The 14,067-nt window shown below is 41.6% G+C and overlaps 1 protein-coding gene across 1 annotated transcript; it reads right to left on the bottom strand.

The window, feature by feature from the left end:
* Positions 1–9,971: 9,971 nt before the first annotated feature.
* Positions 9,972–13,503, bottom strand: LOC306917960 (uncharacterized protein). Its single transcript, XM_079530866.1, has 3 exons — positions 13,212–13,503; positions 11,611–11,745; positions 9,972–11,186 (listed from the first exon to the last, which is right to left on the bottom strand). The coding sequence occupies exons 1-3, from the start codon at positions 13,480–13,482 to the stop codon at positions 10,120–10,122; spliced, it is 1,473 nt and encodes a 490-aa protein (XP_079386992.1). The 5' UTR covers positions 13,483–13,503; the 3' UTR covers positions 9,972–10,119.
* Positions 13,504–14,067: the final 564 nt, after the last annotated feature.

Here is a 14,067-nt window from a genome sequence, read left to right as displayed (position 1 = left end):
AGATTTTATAAACCCTGAGTGGGGCTCTAGCAGTCAGATTCCAAACCAACTACGAAGAATCCAACCTCATGTAACCACATGGACATGATGAACAACAACTCACATTAGACCAATGGTAATTATTGATACATAATGCAAACTATTAATAATCAATGAATAATGTGTTATCCATGTGTTGTAACCTGCCTGTAATTGACGAATGCTATGTATATCTCTGTTTCATCTGTAACAGGTTTTTTACCTAAACCTAACTAAACGTAACTAAACGAACCTAACTAACCAACTAGTTAAAACTAATTAAACGTCTAACCTAAACTGGGTTAAAACTAACCCTTAAACCAATCCTAGATAAATAGTTCATGTGTTTAAATGTATGTTTGTTAAACGACAATAAAAGTATAAAAGACACTTGGGTTATATTATTTAGACAGTTTGAGTAAAGACATACTCTGGTGTGCAGTTGTGGCCTTTCAGTAGGCGTAGCTATGGACCATGATGCTATCAACTTAGCAAGTTAAATCGTGGATAGCTATAAATCTGAACAGTAAAAAACCATAGCGTGCGATTACTATCGTAATCGCGGTAAACTTTGCTAAAACAAAAACTCCAAAACAGTAAAAAACCATACGGTGCGATTATTGTCATAATCGCGGTTAACTTACTAAAACAAACGCTCAAAATGAGCAAGGTTTTTACTCCAAACGGAGTAAAAAACCACAGTGTGCAATTATCAACTTAATTGCGGTAACTTTACTAAAACAAACGCTCCAAATGAGCAAGGTTAGTGTGCAATTATCAACTTAATCGCGGTAACTTTACTAACAATTAAACCAGTAGCCTTGTAACTAAGATAGCCTGGTAACTAAATAGTTCAAAGCACGGTTAATAGATGCCACGGCTAGACTCAAAAGTCTCAAGCGTAGATGGTAAATAGCCTGATGTACTAACCACAGGCCTTGTAAAATGTACAATCAAAGTAACTCCAGCGTAAAACAGTAGCTAAAAGGTTGCTAACCTAATTACAGGCGGACAATTTGATCCGAGCTCTGGGTTTTAATGATTACTCCAGAATCAAGGACGTACGGCCTCTGATTCCAAGCAAGCTGAAATGTCATTTGATTCAGGAGTGATTATTGTAACTAAGAGCTGGGCCATTATTGTTCCCATTTTCCTCCTGGCTTTCAACCAGGGGAAAATGGCCGCCAGAGCAAAGCTAATTTGCTAAAACCATTAGCCTATTGTCTGGTGCCTTCTACTCTAAAACACTTCTACCTAGCCATGAGCGGGGGAAGGGCAGAGTAAATAGGCAACAGGGCAAAATGGCAACTTGCCTCTACTCTCTAGAAGACTCTCCATCCTAGCCTTAAGTGCGGGGGAGGGTAGAGTTTGGTAAACAACAGGGCTCAATATAGAGGCCACTCTCACTCCTGCTATCAGCAAGGGGTGGGGGGAAGTCATAAAACAGCCCAAATGCTAATTGCAGCACCAAAGGATGCATGCAGTCAGGGAATGACACAGACCACTAAGGCTAAAACGAATTGAGTAATAAGGGAGGCAGGTTTTATTAGCAATGAATGTGAAACCACTTTTAACTATATACCTAGCTTAAATTAGTCCAGAACCGTAACAGAAACAAAAATACTGTAAACGCTAAACTGGCTAAATCCCCGGTGTCAAGCTATAAAACTATAAAACCGTGAGAACACTTACTAAAATCCCAAAGATTCATAAGTTTGATAGGTGAAGTAAAGATGTCTTTAATCAACGAGTTAAAAGTTAGAAGCAAAGGGGCGCAATCAATATTCAATAATTTAGCGGCTGAGTGTGAAATAAGTCTGTCACAAAAATCTCCCAACACCGCAAAAGCGGACACATTTGGTAGACTCAAAATAGCTTACGGGAAGTTAGCGGATAGCTATAGCGACTATTCCGAGGAATTGAAAGAAGCTAATTTATCACAAAATGCTTTGCAAGTAAATAGTGAGCTCCATGACTGCACGACTAAATACTATAACATGAGGAAATTGTTACTGGATTCAGTGTGGTTACAAGTGGAACCACAATGGTCAAACTTGTCTGACACAATAAACAAATTGATTAGTTCAGAGACAAGGGAACCAATGGCATCAAATGCATTAGATAAAGCTCTCGATGTTTTGAATTTAATATTACAGGACACCAAATCCTTAATAAGTCCGAAAAGGTCAATTCAAATGCTCTCTGACTATAAAAAGCTTGTCCGAGGAAGAGACAGGCTTAACCTGCAAGCCGCTCAGGCTGACCACGATCTAGGGCAAATAAAAATAGGGTCACTAACACCAAAGGTCCAGGTCACAGCAGCGGAGCAGAAGGTCGGCGAGGTCAAGGAAGACTACACCAGAGACGTCACCTCGATGGGGGAAGAAACGGACGGGAGGCGACAGACGCCTGACCGCACTCTCACCCCAACAGATGACGTCACCCAGCGAGCCCCAAGGGGGCTCGCCACTACGTCAGCGGAGGACAACCAAGCTCCCCCCAAAGCGACACCAGAACAGCAGGGAACCTGCTGTGTCCTACCAGAAGACTACGCCAGGTCAGCAGCACCGGAGGAGCATGAAGCCTGCGGTGGCCACACAGTGGACACCAGCCGGGCGCCCTCAACAGCCGTGCAAGCGACGGGCCCAGTGTCCGACGTGGGAAATGAGGCGCCGACGGCCACTACGTCAGTGCGCATCGACCAGGCGCGTCCCAACACGGTGCCACGAGGCCCAGCGGAGCCGGCACCTGACGCCAAGTCAGCAGAACCAGCACCGGAGGCCAGGGTGAGTCCAAAGGAAGAAACCACCCAGCGAGCTGCCGGGGCCAGCACAGCGCACGCTACAGAAACTGCCAGGCAGCAACCAACCACGGCGCAAGGCCTCGCAGAGATGGCGTCCGTCGCGGGAGACAACAGGATGTCGACCGCCATGAAACAGTGGTGCACGCCACAGCAAGCCCCACCCACAGCCACACCGCATGGAAGCTGGGGAAAGCTGTACAAGGCGCTCTCCATCCCAAGCCCAGCCATCGGTAAGGTCACAATAAAACCTGCCGATGGCACCGATGGCAGAGGGAAAGTTAAAATGAAAAAATGCAGTCAATGCCAATTACGTCATGAATGAATGACGGATGCACACACATGCCTACCCCCCCAACACCGGCGGGCCCAAAAGGATGACCGCCAGGAGGAATGTTGGCACAATTGGGGGAGCGTGTGCGCACGCGCACACGCGCACACACACACACACACACACACACACACACACACATGCTTCCCCCCCCCACACAGGGAGGGAGACCTCCAGGCTGTCACCAAGGCAGAGAAGGACAGTGACAACTTCATGTGTGTTTTTAACAAAAAGTGTATTGTGTGATTATTATTGTGTGATACAAGTTAACATTACAGAATACATAAACATTCCCCGGTTAACGAGTACAAACCAGAAAGTATAAAGTAACTCATAACTAGGGTAAAATGGTAAATTAATGTGTGGTATAAAATAATGTTAATTCTTCCTTTCCAGCAAGGGAAAAACCTGGGTGGAAGGTGTGAATTGTGACTTACTTACCAGCCACACACAAACTGACAGCCCATGTCAATGACACCTCCTATTAAGGGGCAATGAATGACAGGGGCAAATAGTGTGTAGTATCAATGTTTGAAATGTGATGACTTTGTGTTTGCAGGCCAGTGAAGTGCCATGCTAAATTACACATTAGTTACTAAACACACAAAATCCAAGGGCTTTTACGAAAAAGACAGTAAAGTAAACCAGAACCTTGTGAAATCTTATCTCCAATCTGCTCAGGACCAAGCAAGTTTATGAGAGGTAATAAATGGCAGGAACCAACCTGCTTCTAAAATGTAACAAATTAAGTAGTGATCCACGAAGATATCACAAGTCAAGGTATTTGTTTGAACAAAGTGGAATCAAGTTAAACAGAATTACAAGTAAGGAAACAAACAGGAACCTTAGAATGAGTAACTAATTCTGAAAAGATAAAACAAAGAACAATATTATAATTCCTTAACCAGTCAGTTCAAAGGCATGTTAAGCTAATCATAGTATAACTACTCCAAAGTCAATGTCTATTCCAGCCTCTGATTCCAAGCAAGCTGAAATGTCATTTGATTCAGGGGTGATTTCCCATTTTCCTCCTGGCTTTCAACCAGGTGAAAATGGCTTTGTGTTTATCAAACCCCCCCCCCCCCTCGGCAGATAATCAATGTGTCGAAAACCAAACCCTTTATAAACGAAATGAGTGTTTGAAGAACCTCTTCAATAGGTTTATGAATAGGTTCTTGCGGGGGGTGTGGAAATATCCAGGATATTGGGATGTGTTAATGTTTAATAAATATGTTGTGGAAGTGACAGTGACATGCACCTAAGCTCAAAGCTGCCTAGGACCCCTGTCAGACCCCTGGCAGCTGCTGGAGGAACAAGATAAGAGTGTGAATTCCGACACCCTGTGGGGGTAGTAATGTTGCCCACTGCCGGTGAAGAGCAACAACATGTCCCAATGACTGTGTTTAACTATAAAACATTATGCCTGCATTATCTAAGGTGGAGATGTCCAGTGCCTAAAAGGAATGTAAATGATTAATGTGTTAAACCCTAAACTCTCATAAACCAGTTGAGAGTAGAGTGGGGAAATAGACCATTCCCCAGCCCATGTAATTACCATACCATGGCTACAGTAAACCTCACAGCAGGGTGCTCCGGCCATGTGCTAGCACATGGCAGGTAATACTTCCTGGTTTTAAACCAATAGTAAGGTTGGCTATAAACCAACCACAGGAAGGAGCCAGCAGCCAATGATGCCAAGTTGGTACGGAACCGCCCACAGGGCGGGCTCCACTGAACAGAGATTTTATAAACCCTGAGTGGGGCTCTAGCAGTCAGATTCCAAACCAACTACGAAGAATCCAACCTCATGTAACCACATGGACATGATGAACAACAACTCACATTAGACCAATGGTAATTATTGATACATAATGCAAACTATTAATAATCAATGAATAATGTGTTATCCATGTGTTGTAACCTGCCTGTAATTGACGAATGCTATGTATATCTCTGTTTCATCTGTAACAGGTTTTTTACCTAAACCTAACTAAACGTAACTAAACGAACCTAACTAACCAACTAGTTAAAACTAATTAAACGTCTAACCTAAACTGGGTTAAAACTAACCCTTAAACCAATCCTAGATAAATAGTTCATGTGTTTAAATGTATGTTTGTTAAACGACAATAAAAGTATAAAAGACACTTGGGTTATATTATTTAGACAGTTTGAGTAAAGACATACTCTGGTGTGCAGTTGTGGCCTTTCAGTAGGCGTAGCTATGGACCATGATGCTATCAACTTAGCAAGTTAAATCGTGGATAGCTATAAATCTGAACAGGCATGGGTTGGCAAGCCCATGTAGTTCTCACATGGTCTACATGTGGGCTAACTGGCATGGGTTGGAAGTGGGCACGCCCATGTAGGTCCCACATGGGCTACACGTGGGCTAACTGGCATGGGTTGGCAAGCCCATGTAGTTCTCACATGGTCTACATGTGGGCTAACTGGCATGGGTTGAAAGTGGGCACGCCCATGTAGGTCCAACATGGGCTACATGTGGGCTAACTGGCATGGGCTGGAAGTGGGCAAGCCCATGTAGGTCCCACATGGTCTACATGTGGGCTAGCTTGCATGGGTTGGAAGTGGGCAAGCCAATGGCTTTCCAACATGGTCTACATGTGGGCTAACTTGCATGGGTTGGAAGTGGGCAAGCCCATGTAGGTCCAACATGGTCTACATGTGGGCTAACTTGCATGGGTTGGAAGTGGGCAAGCCCATGTAGGTCCCACATGGTCTAAATGTGGGCCAACTGGCATGGGTTGGAAGTGGGCAAGCCCATGTAGTTCCAACATGGTCTACATGTGGGCTAACTTGCATGGGTTGGAAGTGGGCAAGCCCATCTAAAAGCTCACAGAACAGGTCACAATGCAAAGAGCCCTGGGCCCAGTACAAAGCCCTGCATTGGAAGTTGGGAACCCCGGTCAAGAAAGTATACAGCTCAAGTTCTACAGACAGGCAGGCAGGCACTGCTAGCAGAAAGGACCCATATATATATTTAACTCTATTAAATTAACTCTATTTAACACATAGTGGCACATATAGTAAGGGTCTGTCTGTCTGCCTGCCTGTAAAATTACAATATTTACCTTTGAGATGTGGAGTAGAAGTAAAAGTATTCTCTCTACCTCTCTCGCTATATTCTATGCTCTCTCTCACCATCTCTCTCTCTTACTTTTATTAAAAGGTTTGTTTACATTGTAACATGTAGAATACTGCACATTTTAGTTGTATTCAGTCTTTAGAATAAAATTGCATTTAGTTTTACTATTAGTCTAGTTTTTGTCGACTAAATATAATTGGATTTTAGACTACATCTAATGCTGAAAATAGCTGATCTACAACCTCACAGCATGTCACAGCGCATTGTGAGCTTGTAGATTGGCTATTTTCACCATAAAACCCAGCATAACATGACTGGGACTAAATTATTTTCGCTCCTATGCCACCAAAATGTGGAACGCCCTACCAACAGTCATTAAGACATGCAAATCCCTTGACTCCTTCAAAACCGCTCTCAAAGGGCACCTACGGATGGCTGCAATTCGAAACTGGCCCCCGTAAAATCTGAATCCCCCCCCCCCCCCTTTCCCCTCACTGTATATGTTTCTTTTCCCTTTTTACCTCCATTATGATGAATTCCTGTACTGTTCCTTGTCTATATAGAAGTGTCTATTTGTACATCTCTAAATGTTTTGATGAATTGAACATGGTGGACCCTGTTGTAAACAAGTGTAATGCTTAATTGGGTCGTCCACTCACAGTTAACAGCCTTTGTATTGAGTTTGTGCTTGAAATGTACTGTAATTCTGCAAACTGTTAATACAATTTTCAATCAATCAATCAATCAATCAATTGTCTTTTAGTTCTACTGGAACTCTTCTCCACTAGTTTGAGCAAAACAAAATAATATATGTACAATTAAAAGGGAATTTAAATGATGTGTACACATTTCCAATAAATGTATAGCCTACAGTATGTACTGAGGTCACTGGATACTGGAGAAGGAACTGCATGGAGAGGGTGGGGTCATTAGCCAGGTGAAAAAACTGGTTTGGCTGGTTAGTGTTGGGGGTAGGGTGACCAGCTGACAGCTGAGGTCCTGATGGGTCTTTCAACCCCCACTGTGTCTGCCTTTTCCCACCACTTTCAAACTGACAAAGGAACTACACAGTCAGAGGAATATCTGCTCTCAACTAAGTAAGTAAAGATTTAAATGCTTAAAATGTGTTTTATTATATGTAAGCAGGCAATTATGATAGCCTTTCAAACAGTTAAAAAGCTTGAAATCACTATAATGTTCTTCACCGAGGTAGCATTAAATAGGTCAAAAAGTACAGACACATTGATAATGTTAAAACAAATACTATTTTCTTCAAACTTTCTGTAAAAGACATTCCGTAAATTACATTTGGCATGTAGCTTACAGGTTATGTACAATACAGGCAAACAGTCAGCAAAAAAGCAGATCTACAAGCTCACAATGCAATGTGTTGTGAGATTGTAGATCAGCTATTTCCGGCTAAGGGATTCTGTGTAGAAGGGGGAAAGGACAGGGCCAATAATAGACACAAAAGCATATTTAATTTATATTTTTTAAGTTTAAAGTTTAACAAATTTGAATATTGTTTTTCTTGCAGATTCCAATGTTTGTGCAGCCTAAAGTCAGATGAGATCAGCTTGAAAAAGAGGGGAAAAAGTAAGTTATTATTATTTTTGATTTTAAAGAAAATGGGCATGTATTGTATTTGTACATGTGAGAGGGGGGAAGGGAAGGGCAGTTGCAAGTTGCAACACACACATTTTCTCACAACAGTAAACTGGACACATTGTTGTGGTATAATTGAAATTCTATTTGTGTTGTTTAACCAGGAAATCAGTTTTGAGGGCCGGTGAGGAAAGTCTGTGTACTGCAACTCCAGAGCGTCAGAGAGGGACAGCCAGTATGGATCTTCAGGACTCCAGCAGGAAGAAGTACAGCGCTTTCCACGTTTGCGAGCAGCTCCAGGAAAGGAGAAAGGAGATGGCCTTCCTTTTTCAACACATTTTTTCCTGTTCATGGCTTCTTGTCATTTATTTTAGGGGGACTGAAGAACACAAGAATGCAGATAAGGCTCTCTCCATTGGTTCTGTTGGTTTTCACGCTTCATCTGAAACATGAAACGGAATCTCATATTTCCTCAGGCCTAAAAACAATATTGGACGATTTTCATAGACCTCTCACATTTTCGACTTGTGATTTGTTGTGAAATATGTATGCATTCACATTGCTGTTTATTAGACCTGCAGTCAGCACTTTATCTTCGTGTTTATTTCTATTTCTATGTTTTTAGTTTTTACCATGTTTTAGTCCCTGTGGAGCATTATTGGTATATTTCTTTGCATTTAAAGTGATTTTTGCTGTATAGATTATAGTACATTTGGTGAATATGTGTGTGCCTTTTTCTCATGTACTTTGACACTTCTGCTATTACCTTCCTTAAGAGTAACCTTGTGCATTGTCTTCATTTCTATTTTTATCTTATCTATTATTTTCACTGTTATTTTCATTATTTTGTTGTCATGTTTTAAATAAACATTGTCAAATATATATTTTCTAAAATGTTTCATTTTTTCAAAGGAACCAGTGCCCAGTCAGAACCAACTTCAAGCCTAAGTGGGTTTGCCTGTGGGGCAAAATATATATTAGTGTGATAAAACACTGCTAGGACATTGGTCTCCCCAAGACCCAGACGTACAAGAACACCCATTATGAACAAACTGATGTATAATGTATATTTAATAGTGAGAATAGCAGATCTACAATTGTTTACCAAATGGGTGCTGTTGTTGATGTTGTTTGTTTTTTCCTTTTTTCTACCTTGAATGTCTGGTTTGGTAAATGTGAAATAAGGCTGAAACAAGGCTAAGTTACACTTTTTGTTCACAGCACACACCTGACAAAAGAGCATTGATATTAAATGATGATAGTTAAATAGAATTGTTTAACTGTGATGCATATGTGGCTTTGTTATGGTCTGTAAGATGTAGCAACACCCTGATCTACACAAACCCAGCAGCTTGTGAGCACTACTGCACCATCATTTTTTGTATCCCTCAATTTTGTAACCCATTTTTTCACCCCTGTGCCAATTATCTAATGTGATCCTGGGCTCTCTACACCCTCCGCCAACCTAGTCCCCATATATGGGGAACATGGGGAATCAAACCCAGGACCTTCTAGCTGTGAGGCGACAGAACTACCAACTGTGCCACCGTGCCAACGTTAAGACTTGTTAAATGCTGACAAATGTGGGCACACACTGATGCTCATATTGTCCTACCAGTAACCTATGAGCTGGAGGGAATAATGCTAGATTAAATAAAAATGAAATTCCATCATGTTGAATAGAAAATAAGATCCAAACACAAGATACAAATTAAACTCCATCACAATAAACTGTATTTTATTCAGTCATGTTGATGTTGTCATATTATACATATAATTGCGAACGCAGTGATTGCGAATGCAGTGATTGCGAACGCAGTGAGCATTTACTATGAGACCCAGCAGATCATGTCTGTGTGTCTGTGTGTGTGTCACGCTGTAACACCACCCGCCCACCACCAGAGGGCGCAGCTGTATCACACACAAAAACACACACACACACACATACACGCACACACACACACACACACACACACAACTTAACTTAAAAAAAACTTAACTTGAAAAAAAAACATAAATAGAAAAAACGTTAAAAAAAAAGTTAAAAAGTTAAAAAGAAAAGTTTTTAAAAAACTTAACTTAAAAAAAATCTTAAACAAAAAAAATAGAACTTTAAAAAAACCTTAAAGTACGTAATTTATTCTAATTGTTGTTATTGCAATTTACGAGCTGCGTTCGCTTCCCGCGTTCGCGCGTCTTACTTGTTCCTCTGCTTTTGCATCATTGTCATCCTGGATTAGACTGACTGATCATTATGTCTTAAACTAAAGGCTTTTTGCCTGTATGAATCTGTATGAGTCTTTTTAGATCACACTTGTGAGCACAGCTTTTACCACATACTGTACAAGAAAATGGCTTTTCGCCTGCATGAGTCATCATGTGTGATTTTAGATGACCCGCCTGAGTAAAGCCTGTACCACAAACTGTACAAGGGAATGGCCTTTCGCCTGTATGAGTCTTCATGTGTCTTTTTAGATGACTTGTGTTAACACAGCCTTTACCACATACTGTACAAGAAAATGGCCTTTCGCCTGTATGTGTCATCATGTGTGTTTTTAGAGTACCCGCCTGAGTAAAGCCTGTACCACATACTGTACAAGAAAATGGCCTTTCGCCTGTATGAGTCATCATGTGTAATTTTAGATGACCCGACTGAGTAAAGCCTGTACCACAAACTGTACAAGAGAAAGGCTTTTCGCCTGTATGAGTCATCATGTGTCTTTTTAGATCACCCTTGTGAGCACAGCTTTTACCACATACTGTACAAGAGAAGGGCTTTTCGCCTGTATGAGTCATCATGTGTGATTTTAAATTCCCCTTTCGATTAAACATTTTGCCACACACTGTACAATTAAAACTTTTCTTCCCTGTGTGACTCCTCATGGAGTCCGTTTGTTTCGATGATTTCAGGTCCTGGGACAGCTTGTGCTGTGTGTTTTGTGATTTCAGTGTGTTTAAAGCTGACTGATCTCCCCTAGTCTCCTCCCACTCATCACTGTCTTCAGTGTCAGATTCAGAAAAGTGTGAAGAGAGGACCTGGTTGTCACTAGTTGGTTGTGATGTTCCACAGTCCACTACATCAGCTTGTGCTTTCATGTGTACAGTTGAGGTGCCGGCTACAGGCTCTGTGTCTCTGTTTTCATCATCATCTTCACTTTTCACTGCTAGTAATGTTAACCTTTGTCCACCAGCCTCTTCTGTTGTGTGAAATAGCTCCTCATGTTCATCTTTAATCTGTGGAGGTTGTGGTTCCTCCTGGACCAGACTGGAGCTCCTCTCCTCTTCAGGTGAGACCTCCTCTTTACACACAGGAATGTGCAGAAAGTCTAGGAAAAAATACAAAGACTATAAAAGGTTTGAATCTTGTACCTCAGTGTGGAGTAGTGGATGGAAAAAGTATCAACAGATTACTCTTTGGCCAAATTTCCTAAATTGAACGTTGATGACGGTGCGCTGACTGTGCTCTTTTACATTGTAGTGTTCTCATAGAAGATGTGAGACGAGCCGAATGTTAGGTCAGTGAGTCTTCTTCAGCAGGTTAGTTAATACTGAAGTCGAATGAACTGCAAAGCTTCAGTGAACCTATTCATACTTTTACTGCCGAACCGTCGTCCCATTTATAATACCATCAATGTAGTCACATTGTTAATGCTAAAATCGATAACCAGGTCATATCGGTTCATCTTTGCACTCTCAGCGCTACCCACTTTCACCAATAAAACAAATAAAGACAGAGTAATTTAAACTTACTGAGAGCCAGATGGTCTTCAGGTTCCTGTTTGTCTTCAGGTTCCTGTTTAAGGTGGTCTTCAGGTTCCTGTTTAATATAAACAGTCGTGGCTGGAGAACTGATCTTCACCTGTAGACAGGACTCCACACACTGGTCTGGAATAAAGGAATACAATACATCATTGAATAAGGAATTTGATGTGATATAAATTTGTATTAACTTTCATAAAAAGGCTGCCGCTGATCATGTGTCATGAATAAGGACTATAATGTATTTTTGATATTAAACTTTATAAACAGCTCCTGTATAAAACTGAACATGACTAAATTAATTTAAATTATGAATCAGAATGTTTTTTGGTTTGTTTTTTTAAAATGAAAGAACAAAATGAAAGCAGATCTAGCAAGCAGTATTTTTTCATTGCATATTTGAAACAGCCAATCAGTTTATTAACATATTAATGATCCTGAAATAGATAACACAAGTAGGTATAATATTGTTGCTGTGAGGTGGAAACCTCTTATGTCCAAAACTGTTACTTTTCAGAAAAATAAAAATGAAAAGCTTGTAGATCGGCTATTTTGGTTACTTTTGGGTGACACTGTAGAATGATGATTAGGACATTAATTTACAGGTTAAAGGTTAAATTATGTGAGAGAGAGCGAGTGCATTTTCTGGCACCAGCGGCAGCAGTCTGACACACCCCAGACCCTAACCTCACAGGGAAGACACGGCTGTTTAGGGGGCCACGGGTGAGTTTTAACCAGCGACGCTGACAACCCAAACCCTAACCCTAACCTCACAGGGAAGACACAGGTGTTTTTTAACTGGCAACACATATCGGGAGCCGCGACTGTTGTCGGCAGTTGCGGCGTCGGCCGCGAAACGTACCAACACTGCCGCGGAACTCCACTAATCCCCCCACCTTCCCAGGCAGGTGCGTCTGATCACCGGTGCCGGAGAATGCACTCGCTCCTTCTGAATTATGGAGATACAAGGTTTCACTGCCCGGCAGCAATGATAAAAAAGTAAACCCAGCAGATATAATAGAACAGTGAGAATCATGTAGATCTCAGGATTCACATGGAAACGGTGAACACAGAACGGAGACCAGATGTCTCTCTTTGCGTGGGACAGTCCCTCATTTACGAAATGAGACCCTGTCCCACATTGTGACAATGTGACTGACAGGCATCAATGTTCAAATGCCCTAATATAGTTAGTCCCCTAATAGTTGGCTTTCTGTTCTGTTAAGCCTTTAAAATAACATTAGCAATATCTCCTAAGCTACAGTACCAAGTCGGCCATACCACTTATGACCACATTTATTAAAAAAAGGAAAAGAAAGTGAGATGCCAGAGGGGTTTAATAACAAAATGATATGCAATATTAGCATGGCAGGCAGGCAGGCACACACACACACACACACACACACACACACACACACTTGGTGAGGACAATAAGCTACTGGGAAATGTAGTTCAGTTCAGCTAGCTTAATGCTACCTGTAGCTAAGCTGGTGTTGTTCAGAGTTTACTAACTGTGTGTGTGTGTGTGTGTGTGTGTGTGTGTGTGTGTGTGTGTGTGTGTGTGTGTGTGTGTGTGTGCGTAACACACATACCTGCAGTGTGTAGATCGATATCCATATCAACATCAATGTCCAGCACTTTGTTTTGTTTCTCCAGCAGAGTTTCTAGTGTCTCCATCTCTCTCTGGAAGAGGTTGACCATGACCTGAGCAGCCAAACTAAGGCGCTCCAACACAAACACTCTGACAAGCTTCACACAACAAACATCAGCACCACCACTCTGCTGCTGTTTGTCCAAAACACACACTATGTCCTCTCCCACCGACGTCATGTGTTCATGTATCTTCAGCCGTACAGACTCCATTTGACACGTTTTGACGTCCGTTTTTAGTAGCACACCACGATGAAAAACAACCACAGAGCTAAAGGCTAACAACCACCATGCTGCAGCGCTAACCACTGCTGCACAACCCTGCTTCCGGCTCAAAGTGTTTGTATGTGCAATAAACAATCCACATACTGTTGCCTTAATGTCTTTCGCCCCCTGGTGGTGGAGGTGTGTAACTCACTAAATGATAATGATAGATTATGTAAGGTTTGCGTTTTGCAACTGTCTTCAAATCCCACTATGGATTTTCTATGGGGTTCAAGACAGTAGACTGTGATGACCACTGTGGAATAGTGGAAAATAGACGATCTACAACCTCACAGCGAGTTGTGGTGTGACACACTTTGAGCTTGTAGATCAGCTATTTTCACATGAATCCAGCAATGCATTGATATTAAAATGAAAAAGTACTTTGTAATTTGTAAATTTGAATTCTTGAGTAGGCCTATAAGTCCTTTGTCCACCACTGATGGAATGAAGGGGAATCTAAGTTAAAGTGGCCGACATGTGGAATATTGTTATATAATTACCATATGGTTATTCTTATAATAATAATAATGT

The sequence above is a fragment of the Electrona antarctica genome (assembly GCF_951216825.1).
Source record: "Electrona antarctica genome assembly, contig: scaffold_40, whole genome shotgun sequence".
NCBI lineage: Eukaryota > Metazoa > Chordata > Actinopteri > Myctophiformes > Myctophidae > Electrona > Electrona antarctica.
The sequence above is the reverse complement of the archived record's forward strand: the minus strand, read 5'-3'. Positions and strand labels throughout refer to the sequence as shown.